The sequence below is a fragment of the Oratosquilla oratoria genome, chromosome 20 (assembly GCF_046742065.1).
Source record: "Oratosquilla oratoria isolate Oo_2021 chromosome 20, ASM4674206v1, whole genome shotgun sequence".
NCBI classification, from domain to species: Eukaryota; Metazoa; Arthropoda; class Malacostraca; order Stomatopoda; family Squillidae; genus Oratosquilla; species Oratosquilla oratoria.
The window spans coordinates 51,496,477-51,509,879 of NC_134796.1; the positions used below are offsets into that span (position 1 = coordinate 51,496,477).

The 13,403-nt window shown below is 47.9% G+C and overlaps 1 protein-coding gene across 3 annotated transcripts in view; it reads left to right on the top strand.

Moving 5' to 3' along the window:
- Window positions 1-9,417, top strand: part of LOC143036571 (uncharacterized) — a 623,967-nt gene extending 614,550 nt beyond the window's left edge. For all 3 annotated transcript variants that reach the window (XM_076204099.1, XM_076204098.1, XM_076204095.1), the window contains one exon: window positions 7,319-9,417. In XM_076204099.1, the coding sequence (XP_076060214.1) occupies window positions 7,319-8,687 (1,369 nt within the window). In that variant the 3' untranslated portion in view covers window positions 8,688-9,417. The remainder of the gene's footprint in view (window positions 1-7,318) is intronic.
- The last annotated feature ends 3,986 nt before the right edge of the window (window positions 9,418-13,403 follow it).

Consider the following 13,403-nt stretch of genomic DNA (forward strand, 5'->3'; position numbering starts at 1 on the left):
CCCTTTCCATACCTCTCTTTTTTTCATTCTCTTTAAGCCTACTTTCACACCTCACACCTCCTCTCATTCTCTTTATACCTCTCTTACCTTCCCTTTATACACCTCTTCACTCTCTTTACATTTCCTCTCTTTTCTCCCCTGACACCTGCTCTTCGTCACTCTCATTACTCCTCTCTTTCTCCCTTCCCACTTGCTCTCTTTCACTCTCTTTCACTCTCTTCTTACCTTTCATTCACTCTAATCATACCTCTACTTCACTCTCTTCATACCTCTCCTTCACTCTCTTCATACCTCTCCTTCACTCTCTTCATACCTCTCCTTCACTCTCTTCATACCTCTCCTTCACTCTCTTCGTACTTCTCCTTCACTCTCTTCATACCTCTCCTTCACTCTCTTCATACCTCTCCTTCACTCTCTTCATACCTCTCCTTCACTCTCTTCATACCTCTCCTTCACTCTCTTCATACTTCTCCTTCACTCTCTTCATACCTCTCCTTCACTCTCTCTCTTCATACCTCTCCTTCACTCTCTCTCTTCATACCTCTCCTTCACTCTCTCTCTTCATACCTCTCCTTCACTCTCTCTCTTCATACCTCTCCTTCATTCTCTCTTCATACCTCTCCTTCACTCTCTTCATACCTCTCCTTCACTCTCTTCATACCTCTCCTTCACTCTCTTCATACCTCTCCTTCACTCTCTTCATACCTCTCCTTCACTCTCTTCATACCTATCCTTCACTCTCTTCATACCTATCCTTCACTCTCTTCATACCTATCCTTCACTCTCTTCATACCTCTCCTTCACTCTCTATTCATACCTCTCCTTCCCCACACCCTCCTCTCTTGCACTCTCATCACACGTCCTCTCCTTCCCATCACACCTCTCGTTACCCCCGACCCACTTCCACACCCCTCTCCTTCCCCATCGACCTTCCACCTCCCCCCGTCCACCTTCCACCTCCTCCCGTCCACCTTCCACCTCCTCCCGTCCACCTTCCACCTCCTCCCGTCCACCTTCCACCTCCTCCCGTCCACCTTCCACCTCCTCCCGTCCACCTTCCACCTCCTCCCGTCCACCTTCCACCTCCTCCCGTCCACCTTCCACCTCCTCCCGTCCACCTTCCACCTCCTCCCGTCCACCTTCCACCTCCTCCCGTCCACCTTCCACCTCCTCCCGTCCACCTTCCACCTCCTCCCGTCCACCTTCCACCTCCTCCCGTCCATCCTCCACCTCCTCCCGTCCATCCTCCACCTCCTCCCGTCCATCCTCCACCTCCTCCCGTCCACCATCCACCTCCTCCCGTCCACCATCCACCTCCTCCCGTCCACCATCCACCCTCCTCCCGTCCACCATCCACCTCCTCCCGTCCACCTCCCACCTCCTCCCGTCCACCTCCCACCTCCTCCCGTCCACCATCCACCTCCTGCCGTCCACCTCCCGTCCACCTTCCACCTCCTCCCGTCCACCTTCCACCTCCTCCCGTCCACCTCCCACATCCTCCCGTCCACCTTCCACCTCCTCCCGTCCACCTCCTACCTCCTCCCGTCCACCTTCCACCTCCTCCCGTCCACCTTCCACCTCCTCCCGTCCACCTTCCACCTCCTCCCGTCCACCTTCCACCTCCTTCCGTCCACCTTCCACCTCCTCCCGTCCACCTTCCACCTCCTCCCGTCCACCTTCCACCTCCTCCCGTCCACCTTCCACCTCCTCCCCTCCACCTTTCACCTCCTCCCGTCCACCATCCACCTCCTCCCGTCCACCATCCACCTCCTCCCGTCTACCATCCACCTCCTCCCGTCCACCATCCACCTCCTCCCGTCCACTATCCACCTCCTCCCGTCTACCATCCACCTCCTCCCGTCCACCATCCACCTCCTCCCGTCCACCATCCACCTCCTCCCGTCCACCATCCACCTCCTCCCGTCCACCATCCACCTCCTCCCGTCCACCTTCCACCTTACCCCCGTCACCTCTTTCCCTACCCCCGTCCCCTCTTTTCCTACCCCAGTCCCCTCTTTCCCTGCCCCCGTCCCCTCTTTCCCTGCCCCCGTCCCCTCTTTCCCTGCCCCCGTCCCCTCTTTCCCTACCTCCGTCCCCTCTTTCCCTGCCCCCGTCCCCTCTTTCCCTGCCCCCGTCCCCTCTTTCCCTGCCCCCGTCCCCTCTTTCCCTACCTCCGTCTCCTCTTACCCTGCCCCTGTTGCGTCTTTCCCTGCCCCCGTCCCCTCTTTCCCTACCTCCGTCCCCTCTTTCCCTGCCCCTGTCCCCTCTTTCCCTGCCCCCGTCCCCTCTTTCCCTACCTCCGTCCCCTCTTTCCCTGTCCCCGTCCCCTCTTTCCGTACCTCCGTCCCCTCTTTCCCTGCCTCCGTCCCCTCTTTCCCTGCCTCCGTCTCCTCTTTCCCTGCCCCTATCCCCTCTTTCCCTGTCCCCGTCCCCTCTTTCCCTGTCCCCGTCCCCTCTTTCCCTGTCCCCGTCCCCTCTTTCCCTGTCCCCGTCCCCTCTTTCCCTGTCCCCGTCCCCTCTTTCCCTGTCCCCGTCCCCTCTTTCCCTGTCCCCGTCCCCTCTTTCCCTGTCCCCGTCCCCTCTTTCCCTACCTCCGTCCCCTCTTTTCCTACCCCAGTCCCCTCTTTCCCTGCCTCCGTCTCTTCTTTCCCTGGCCCCGTCCCCTCTTTCCCTGCCCCCGTCCCCTCTTTCCTTGTCCCCGTCCCCTCTTTCCCTGGCCCCGTCCCCTCTTTTCCTACCCCCGTCCCCTCTTTCCCTACCCCCGTCCCCTCTTTCCCTACCCCCGTCCCCTCTTTCCCTCCCCCCGTCGCCTCTTTCCCTCCCCCCGTCCCCTCTTTCCCTACCCCCGTCCCCTTCTTTCCTCTCCCCCGTCTCCTTTTTCCCCTCTCCCCCGTCCCCTTCTGCCGCTCTCCCCCGTCCCCTTCTGCCGCTCTCCCCCGTCCCCCTCTTCCCCTCTCCCCCGTCTCCTTCTCCCGCTCCCCTCTCTATCCCCTTCTCCCGCTCCCCTCTCTCTCCCCTTCTCCCGCTCCCCTCTCTCTCCCCTTCTCCCGCTCCCCCTTCCCCTCCCCCTCTCTTTCCCCCATCCCCATCCCCATCTCCCCCTTCCCCTCATCCCCTCCCAAAGGGGTATCAGGAATGGCCGGGCGGAAGTACTTGGCAAAGAGGAAGAATTTTTTTCTTTTCCTTTTTTTTTTTTTTTTTTATTCAGTCCGGACGCAGCGTACTCGTTGGAGGTATTTGCTTTGAAAATAAGGCCACAGCGGCGGCGGCGGTGAATTCATGAATACACAGGAACGCACTTTGCCAAAGCATCCACAAGCATTTGTGCAAGTGTGTTGGCCTCTGGATATTTGTTTAGTGTGTGTGTGTGTGTGTGTGTGTGTGTGTGTGTGTGTGTGTGTGTGTGTGTGTGTGTGTGTGTGTGTGTGTGTGTGCGCAAATGTAGGTTAATTGAACCCCATTTAAAGAATATTTTCCTTTATTGAAAATTGACCTCTATATCTTTCATGTTTAATTTACTCTAACCTGTCCGTTTCATGTAACCTGATTTGACCAAATATCTCTCTTTTGTCAGGGAATATGCTATTCGCAAGGCTAATTAAAGTAAATGTGGTTACATGATAAAGTGTATTCTCAGGTTGCTACCTCCATTGTGCTCATTTCATCGGAATATGAGTTTTTCGTTTTCCACACACACACACACACACACACACACACACACACACACACACACACACACACACACACACACACACACACATATATATATATATATATATATATATATATATATATATATATATATATATACAGTATATATATATATGGTTTTTTTAATTGCCTTGTATTATGCAGGAGAGCAGTCAGGAACATTTTGTAATCACGAGATATCGCGGTGGCCTGGGCCTAGCCAGAACAAAATCACTCAAGTTTGGTTCTCCTGAATATCTCTGCCACCACACAAAAAAACAAAAAAAAACAAAAAACATCTTGGCACTATGCCACGTGCATGATATGCCTCAATATTTTTTCTTTTTCATCTTCCCGTTCCCTCCATTGTTTTTTGTTGACAGAGAAAGCCCCCCCCCCCCGCCCCGCACCCCCAGTTCTTTTCACTTCCTCATCATCACTCTACAAACTTTTGATTTTTGATTCGGTTTATCGTCACGAAACTCACCCTATCAATAGGCTAGGACGAAAACTCTTACAGAGGACTTCGTAGCGTGGGATTTTAATGAACCCTGCCCCTTGGTCCAACTCGCCAGCGGCAGTGTTCGAGCCACCGTCACCTCGACCCCCGTCGCAAGTAGCGATGCTCTAACCCGCTCGGTCAGCGAGCATCCTCCAATTTATTTATTTTTTTTTTTTTTTCCCCAAAATGTTTTCTCTCTCGAATGTGTTCCTTCATTTGGTCAAGGTCACAATTTTCTTCAGTTTGCATCTCCACCCCCTTCCCAGCGATTTTATCAACAAACCTCACATGATGGCAACATCTTTGTCATAACTCCTGATTGGCTACTGCACTCGACGCTCAGGGAGAAAAGCCAATCAGGTGTAGTCATAACAGAAATGTTGCCCTAAAATGAGGTTCATTTATTGACAGAGTTGTTAGTTCCTTGTCATCGTCCAGGTTTGCAGAGAGGTCCTGCCTCTTTGTAATATAGGCTCCGCCCCCTTGTATCTTATTGGCTAGCGTGGTGTGACGTCACTCTTCCTACGAGCTCCACCCAATCATACGAGGAGAATTTCAGCCCGTTTCAACGGCTTTGCAAATAATGAAACTCGTTGTATGGCAACACTACCATCAACTCTACCTCTGATTGGCTGATGCACAAGAACACACAGTTTAACAGCCAATCAAGCATAGTTATAACGAAGATATTGCGACAACGTGAAATTTATTAATTTAATAACAGATCTTTCCACCTCTCTTCGCAATGTAGATTTGCTTCGCTCATAAAAACGGAGGAAATTATGTAAAGAAAAAATTAAATCAGATATACATCACTCATATCAGAATAAGTTGATTAAATGAAATCCTGTCAACCACTATCAAAATACCTCAGATCAAATAATTATATTTCTCAGTCATATACCTGACAAAAAATGGTCCATTAAAAAAAACACATTTAACAAACAGAAATTGATTAAACTAAACTAGGGTTACCCCAGCTTCGACACCGAGGTTGGGGGGAGGGGAGGGAGGTGTGCAGCCACGGAGGAGGAGGAAGAAGAGGAGGAGGAGAAGACAAATAAAATGGCTTCGTGGCGGCTGCCTTGGGACGAATAAAATCGTCTGCTATCCGACAGGAACGTAGAAATTAAAGAGTTTTTTTTCTGTCACTCCATGTCTCTTCCTATTCCACTCCCACCCTCTTCTCTCTCTCTCTCTCTCTCTCTCTCTCTCTCTCTCTCTCTCTCTCTCTCTCTCTCTCTCCCTCTCTCTCTCTCTCTCTCTCTCTCTCTCTCTCTCTCTCTCTCTCTCTCTCTCTCTCTCTCTCTCTCCCTCTCTCTCTCTCTCTCTCTCTCTCTCTCTCTCTCTCTCTCTCTCTCTCTCTCTCTCTCTCTCTCTCTCTCTCTCTCTCTCTCTCTCTCTCTCCCTCTCGATCTTACACCATTTATAGAAAGTGGAATTTGTAAGAACTGGAGGAGGAAGAAGAGATTAAGGTGGAGAGGGAGAAGATAGATGGCATGGGGGGGAAGGGAGGAGGAGGAGGAGAAGGTGGGTAAAGGAGAATATCCGGAAGTGACGTCACGCTAGGGAATACGAGACCGTGAAAAGGTGTGCCAACTAACTCCCTTCGGGGCAATTTGTGTCTCTTCGTTTGGCACTCTCTTGTTTCCGGTGCCATAAAGGCACTGCATTTATATATATATATATATATATATATATATATATATATATATATATATATATATATATATATATATATATATATGTTTATATAAAAAAAATCGAACATGTCATTAAAAGATTATTTATAGACTATTTTGATATGTAAATGAACAATGTTTGCAGAATGTTTGTATATTCATGCCTACATAAGAACATTTTAGTATTGCATTGTTTCAAATGTTCTGCATAACGCTCATGAAAATAAGGAAATATTAAAATCCATGTGAACAAGTTGTATAGACACGGTAAAGGAAACATGGACTTCACTTCCAGTCCATGTTTCCTTTACCGTGTCTAAGGAAATATTGCTTGACCATTAAAGCTTCTCCAACATCAAATGGAGTTAATTTCCCAGAATGCATTTCGGTAAATCCCATCTACAAATAGAGAACAATTAAGCAAAAAGGAATCATGGACAAGACGTCTGTTTCATCCGTAATTCCGCCAAGATTTTTTTTAAGAGAGTTTGTTTGATTGGTCTTGATTGGATTATTGGAACCTGCAGGATAAGCGCTGACAAGCTTTCATCTTGTTATCTGAATTAGAATCTTTATTAATTTGATTACTTTACTCATTGCTATTCCCTCCATTCTGTTTATCATCACTTTAGCATTATTTCTTAAAAAAGAGATGAAAGAATATATAATGATGAAAACTAATAAAAATAATGATAAAAAGAATAGATAATGATAACTATTGATTAAAAAAAAAAGAAAAAAATATATAATGATGATAACTAATAATAATAATGATAAATATAGATAATGATATCTAATAATAATTATGATGATAATAATTATTATTGAATAAACTAAAGTTATGTTTCCCGTCTTTTGACTTAACGAAAATAATTTTTAATTTATTAGGACCAAGAAGTCCCCGAGAGGTGAATAAAATCGTTTGGGGGCTGCCAGAGCAAAAACATTAAAGTAACTACAAAAGTTTTAATGAATAATATTTTTTATTTTATCTTTTCAAGGTCCAGAGATCCAACTGAGCTTAATAAAATCGCCTGGCAGGCACCTAAAACAAAATCATTTGTGGCCATTGGTCACTTGGGACTTAATACTAGGCCCTATTCACACTAGCGGTTTGAACCGCGGCGGTTCAGTTATAATGTAAGTCAGTGGAGGTGTTCACACAACCGCGCAGTTTTTCCTAGACTATGCGGTACCTCTGCGGTTTCCGCGCTTTTCAAAGTGGTAAAGGGAACAGGGCCTTGCTGTACGTTGGAGTGGCTGTCGCCAGACGATTTTATTCTGGTGAGTGAAGATGTGGGGGTGTGAGGGGGGTGGGGAGAATACCCACCGGGTGGGGGTAAGAATACCCACCGGGTTGGAGAGGGGTTAGTACAACCCTCCCCATGTGCCCGTTCTGTACCACTAATGCTCCCCCTCTTTCTCCTCTTTCTTCTCTTTGCAGGTTGTATACGAGGTCCCTCCTGGCCCTCATGGTCTTGGGCACCTGGGTCGGCGCCTTCGGTGCCCTCCTGCCGACGCTGCTGGGGATCTGGGGCCGCTTCGACCTGGACACCCGTATCGGGTCGTGCACGATCCTGCCGAGCCGGAACGGGAACTCGCCCAAGGAGTTCCTCTTCCTCTTCGCCTTCGTCCTCCCCTGCGTCTCCATCTGCGTCTGCTACGCGCGCATCTTCTACATCGTCCACAAGGCCGACAAGAAGAGCCACGCCGGCAGGAGAGCCCGCCAGCAGCAGCAGCAGAGGGCGGGGAGCCAGAGGGACCGTTCCATGAGGGAGAACCACCTGAGGGAGAACCAATCGAAGTCCACCGTCGAGGAGGAAGACGAGGAGGAAAAGGTCCCCGAAGCCGAGCAGCAGCAGGATACGTTGGTCAAGCTCTCGGCACGAAGGAGCTCGGTGAGGGTCGAGATCGTGGAGACGGAGTTGGAGGAGGAGGATAAGACGAAGGGGGAGGAGGAGGAGGAGGGTGTGGAGAGGAAGGAGAACGGCCAGGCCGATGGGCGGCACCCAGGTTCCCCTCTACGCCGCCTGAAGCACTTGCCCATCACCCTGGACGTCGCCTCCGTCAGGGACCACAACGGGCGCCACGTCAGCATGGAGGAGGTGCCCACGGCCACGCCCTGTATCCAGGTGTGCCCGCCGTCCAACATGGGCTCGCCCGTGTCCTCCACCGCAATCCCCTTCGTCATGGAGCCCCAGCGGGTGGAGGCCTCGCTCTTTGGGTCATCCAAGTGGAAGGGGCGCAGGTTCTCGACCATGTCTTCGACGGGAGAGTCGCGCTGGAGGGAGCGGAGGAGGTCGTCCATGTGCGCCCTGGGGGTCTCCCGTTGGAGGGAGCAGCGGAGGAGATCCTCCGTGTGCGCGCTCGGGGATGCGCGGTGGAAGGAGCGTCGGTTCTCGTCGATGTCGTCGGTGGGCGAGTCGAAGTGGAAGGATCGCCGCGCCTCGACCGTGTCCGCCATCGGGGACACCTTCTCCAACTTGCGGGGCACCATTAGGAAAAGCCGCGCCGGTTCCTTCATCATGGGCCGCCCGGTCCTGAGCGCCAAGGACCGGCGCCTCCTGCGCATGATCTTGGTCATCTTCATGACCTTCGTGCTCTGCTACTTGCCCATCACCCTCGTCAAGGCCTTCCGCAACGACGAAGACCCGGTCATGAACATGCTGAGCTATTTGCTCGTCTACATGACGACCTGCATCAACCCCATCATCTACGTGGTCATGTCGTCAGAGTACCGCCAGGCCTATGTTAGTCTGCTGACGTGCGCGGCGGAGAAAGAATCAGGCTCCAGGTCCTTCACCAACACCTGAGAGAGGACCAAGGGGGCGAGTCGCTCCCGCTGATGTCGTCAGCGTGCTGGAGGAAGGATCATGTCACGAACTCTGTGGATCTCAGTCGGATCTAGTGTTAGGATTAAAAATTGTTAAGATACCCGATGACGTGTACATATTATATTTATATCCACGTTCATGCTTGACAGAGCTCAAATCGGTACGTTACGTGAACCATTCCGGTTGTCACTAATTTATTATACACTGTCGACGATGTTGCATTTGTTGTGGTGAGTTCTTCGACTTTTAGCGTAAATGCCACCTCCGCCAAGGAATCTTAGCGGAACTTATGTGATCACATGTCTGTCTATTAGTTTGTCTGTTCACACCCAAAAAAAAAAATATCAGAAAAGTTATAGTCCAGTTTTAATTCAATTTTCTGCAGGAGGAGAAGAAGGAGGAGAAAGCCATTGGCCAAAGAAAATTTGTTTACATGATAAGATCTTTGATTTTTTTAAGATAACATTAGCGTAGGTATGCGCTAGCTGAGTGGTTTATATTTTTTCCCGCACCATTCCAATGGTATTCTAATCACACACTCGGTCTATAAGACCGGGGACTGGTCCTCGTGTACCGGGTGACCGGCCTCAGTGGAGCACAGTACAGGGACCTCACACTTGAAGATTAGAGCCTAAGTCAATTCCAAGTCTACGGCCCACGATGGCAAGGTGGGATGTAGCTGTATCTCTTAAATAAATGCAAAAGTATCCTCAAGGGTTTGTGTCTCTCCTTCCAAACCACAAGACCTTGCAAAGCGAGGTGGCTAAGCAAGGGAGAGGAGTGGCTGCTCCCTCCTTTCACTTCCATCACATTCGTCTTTTGTAACTCCTTCCCCAATCCCATGCGAAAACTGCATCTAGATTCCTTCCAATTGTTCCCCTTGTTTATCCCTATACTGAAACAGACAGTTCCATGTCCCTTATAACCTGCCATCATGTCATTGTTTCAGCGCTCACTACGTGGTTACTGTGTATCTTCTTCATCAGCTCTCCACGTAACCAACTTTTATGGTGTAGGTTTTCTTGAAAAGATTCCATTTCAGTGACCATAGTTTTATCAAACTCCCTCCTATCTACTTTATTTTTTTTATGTTTTCACTTTACTAAAGTTTGCCTTAGTAAAGTTGTATCTTCCCTCCGTGTATATTTCCTTTGCTTAAAAGTGGCAGTCTGCCGACAAGATTGACTAGATAAACACCATATGAGGACGGAGCCTTTATTTGTACGACGTTTCGCTTATTACAGCTTTTTCAAGTACAAGTTGAGATACAAATGCTTGAGATTAAAAAAGGGGAAAGGAGGGAACGGGGAGAGAAAATGGGGGGGGGAGGAAAAGGAAGAGGAGGAGGAGGAGGAGGGTGGGGGGGTTGGACACTGGGAATGGATGAGAATGCTGGCCCAAACGTACTTAAAGATGTGTGTGTCCAGGAAAGGAAGAGAATCGTGGATTTCTTCCTCCAGAGATTAGCAGGTACGTTGGCCAGACATCTGTCCCCCCTCCTGGGAACCATCAGTGGAGCTCATCTCAGACACTCAGGGGACCTACTAGACAGAATCCGAGATATCTCCGCCAGAAACAAGAAGTTGGCCAGCCTGGACGTGAAAAGTCTCTTCACATGTGTCCCCTCGGATAAGGTAATACAGCTCCTTAGTGATAGAATCGAGAAGGAGAAAATCGACTTCCCCCTGCCCCCCCAACCATTTTGTCGATTTGATCAAACTTTGTGTTGAATTTAATTATTTTAAATTCCAGGACAGTTTCTTCCACCAGAAATTTGGCATGGCCATGGGCTCTCCATTAAGTGCAGTCCTGGCTAATTTATTCATGGAATTTCTAGAAACAGGACCCTTTGCCAACATCGTTCCCGAGCATGTGACCTGGCTGCGATATGTGGACGATATCTTACTCGTCACACCCAGGCGTTTCAATCTTCAGCGCTTGCAGACGGCCTTAAACGAAGTGGAGCCCACCATTCAGTTTTCCCTAGAGGAAGAAATCCACGATTCTCTTCCTTTCCTGGACACACACATCTTTAAGTACGGTAACCAATTTGAATTCAAAGTGTATAGAAAGCCCACCAACAAAAATGATTTAATTCATTTCTACTCCCACCATGATATAAGGACCAAGAGAGGAGTAGTAATAGGTTTTTTCCTTAGGGCATTTAGGATATGTAGTGCAAAATACTTAGAAGAAGAGTGCAGGTTTATTAAAGAGACCTTTTTAACACTAAAATTTCCAGAGTTTTTTTTTAGATAATTGCAAACAGCAGGCCGCTAAGATTCGGGAAAGCCGTAGGCAGCAGGACAGCACAACTAGACGTCTCGTGTTGCCAACCGGCGACGTTGCCACCAACCTGACACGTCTTTTAAGAACCACCAACTTGGAAATAGTGTGCCAGACAAGCAGGACAATAAAAGACATCACGAAGACGGAAAAACACAACAACCTGTCACCGAGCACCAAAGCCGGTGTTTATCGTATTCCGTGTTCGGGATGTGATAAAGTTTACATCGGAGAAACGTCACGCGACCTGAATACACGAATACGTGAACACCGTTACGACGTCAGGCATGATGTCACCACCAATGCATGTGTGACACATAGAAACAAGGAAAACCATCTTATGGACTGGAAGAATGCAGAGCTGCTGATGCGGGAACCAGACAAAATCCGCAGGAAGTGTTTAGAAGCAGCAATCATTCAAGGAACGAACACTATTGAACAAAACAGGGGCATGTTTAACATATCTCCTCACATTATTCCCCTAATACCCATGGCCAGCAAAATATTAAATACTTAAACCACCCTTTGTGGACATTTCGCTCACGGACGTTTGGGCCAGCATTCTCATCCTTTCCCAGTGTCCAATCCCCCCACCCTCCTCCTCCTCCTCCTCTTCCTTTTCCTCCCCCCCCCCCTTTTTCTCTACCCGGTCCAACCTTTCACATTTGTTTATCTCAAGCATTTGTTTCTGTACTCGTACTTGAAAAAGCTGTAATAAGCGAAAACGTCGTACAAATAAAGGCTCCGTCCACATATCGTGTTTATATATTTCCTTTCTTGATTCTGTCTTCCCCACCTCCAGCATGAATTCAAGAACCATATGGTCACTCTTTCCCATCGTGTTGGTTCTTTCACCCATTGAGTCACTACATTATCTATTGCTATATTACCCAAGGATTCTTCATTTCCTTCTTTCTCCCATTATTCCCATATTAGCTTTCAACAGATGAAGTTGTACATAAGAGTTGTATCCTCTATTTTCTAACCTTTTCGGTTGCTCAGCTGTCTTATTTATTATCTGTATTTCTTTTATTTTCTTTTGTAATGCCACTGCGACGTCTCTTCTTTCACCCTCTTCGTTTATAATTACTCCATTCATTACTACGTCCGTTTCCTCTCTTATTTCCACTTCTACTTTAATCCTTCTTTCCACTGCTATCATCACACCTCCAATTTTTCCTCGCCTGTCCCTCCTCCACTTAGAGTCTAGTGACATAGCAGTCCCACACCAATATGATGCAGACGAAAATCCAACGTTTTTTCCCAGAGATCCATGAAAGTGCCAGAGGACCGTTGCCAGCTGCTGAGGGGCTGCGGATTTCCACTCTGTGAAAATGTCGGTGGCATTATTTTTTTTAGATTATAATTGACTGCAGAACTGTATTTTAAAATGCGCGTACGTATATATTTCCTTCATTCCGTGGCTCTCTTTGTATGATATTTGCTGCTTGCACACACATACACACACACACACACACACACACACACACACACACACACACACACACACACACACACACACACACACACACACATAGATTATCGACCACTAGGCAAAAGATTTTATCATCCATAGAAGATGGTAATTGAAAGGCTGACTCAATGAGAGAGTCAGAGGGATATTATATTATCTTTGTTTCTTAATATAGTCGAGATGACTCGCATCCCAAAGCACCTCTTGTGGTCGTACCTTCTATTTGAGCATGGATAACCTCAGTATTCCACTCCACGGCGAAAAGTGTAGATACCAAGAGTTTTCGCACATAAGAAAAATTAGCAGCGTTTACATACATCAGTAGTCAAATGACTGTTTGATTATTACCACAGAATACACTCCATAAATTTTATTTTCTATTTCAAGATAATCTCATACTATTAAATATGTTGTAAATGTTAATACTATTAACATATATCTTCAGTTTCTTTCCCTCGGATCTCTTCTGAGGTGTGGACTACAACAGTATTGCGTTGGGCGTCCCTAGGCTTCGATTCCAACCCAAATCCTCCAGCGTTGGACGAAATCCATCCCTTGGCTCAGAATCCAACCCATCCGTTGTGGGTTCCAGTGAAAATCGTTGACAGAACTTCAACGACGAAGCTGAAGAAAGCGGACCTACCGTTTCTCCTTCCACCTTGCATTCGTATCAAACAAGTAAGAACGAAGTTGTAGAGCCAGGACGACATGCATTATTTATGTATTTTATATGTTATTTACATTATTATAGTTTCTATTTATTCATTTATTATTATTATGATTTTTTCGCATCCGACCTAGATATGGACCAAAAGGTCTCCTGTCGGCATGCTCCGCCTCTGTAAACCTTTGTAATATAGCAGCACCGAGCAACAGCGGTATAGGTCCAAGCCTTACTAAAATAACAATCACATAACAATCAGTGTTTTTAAGAA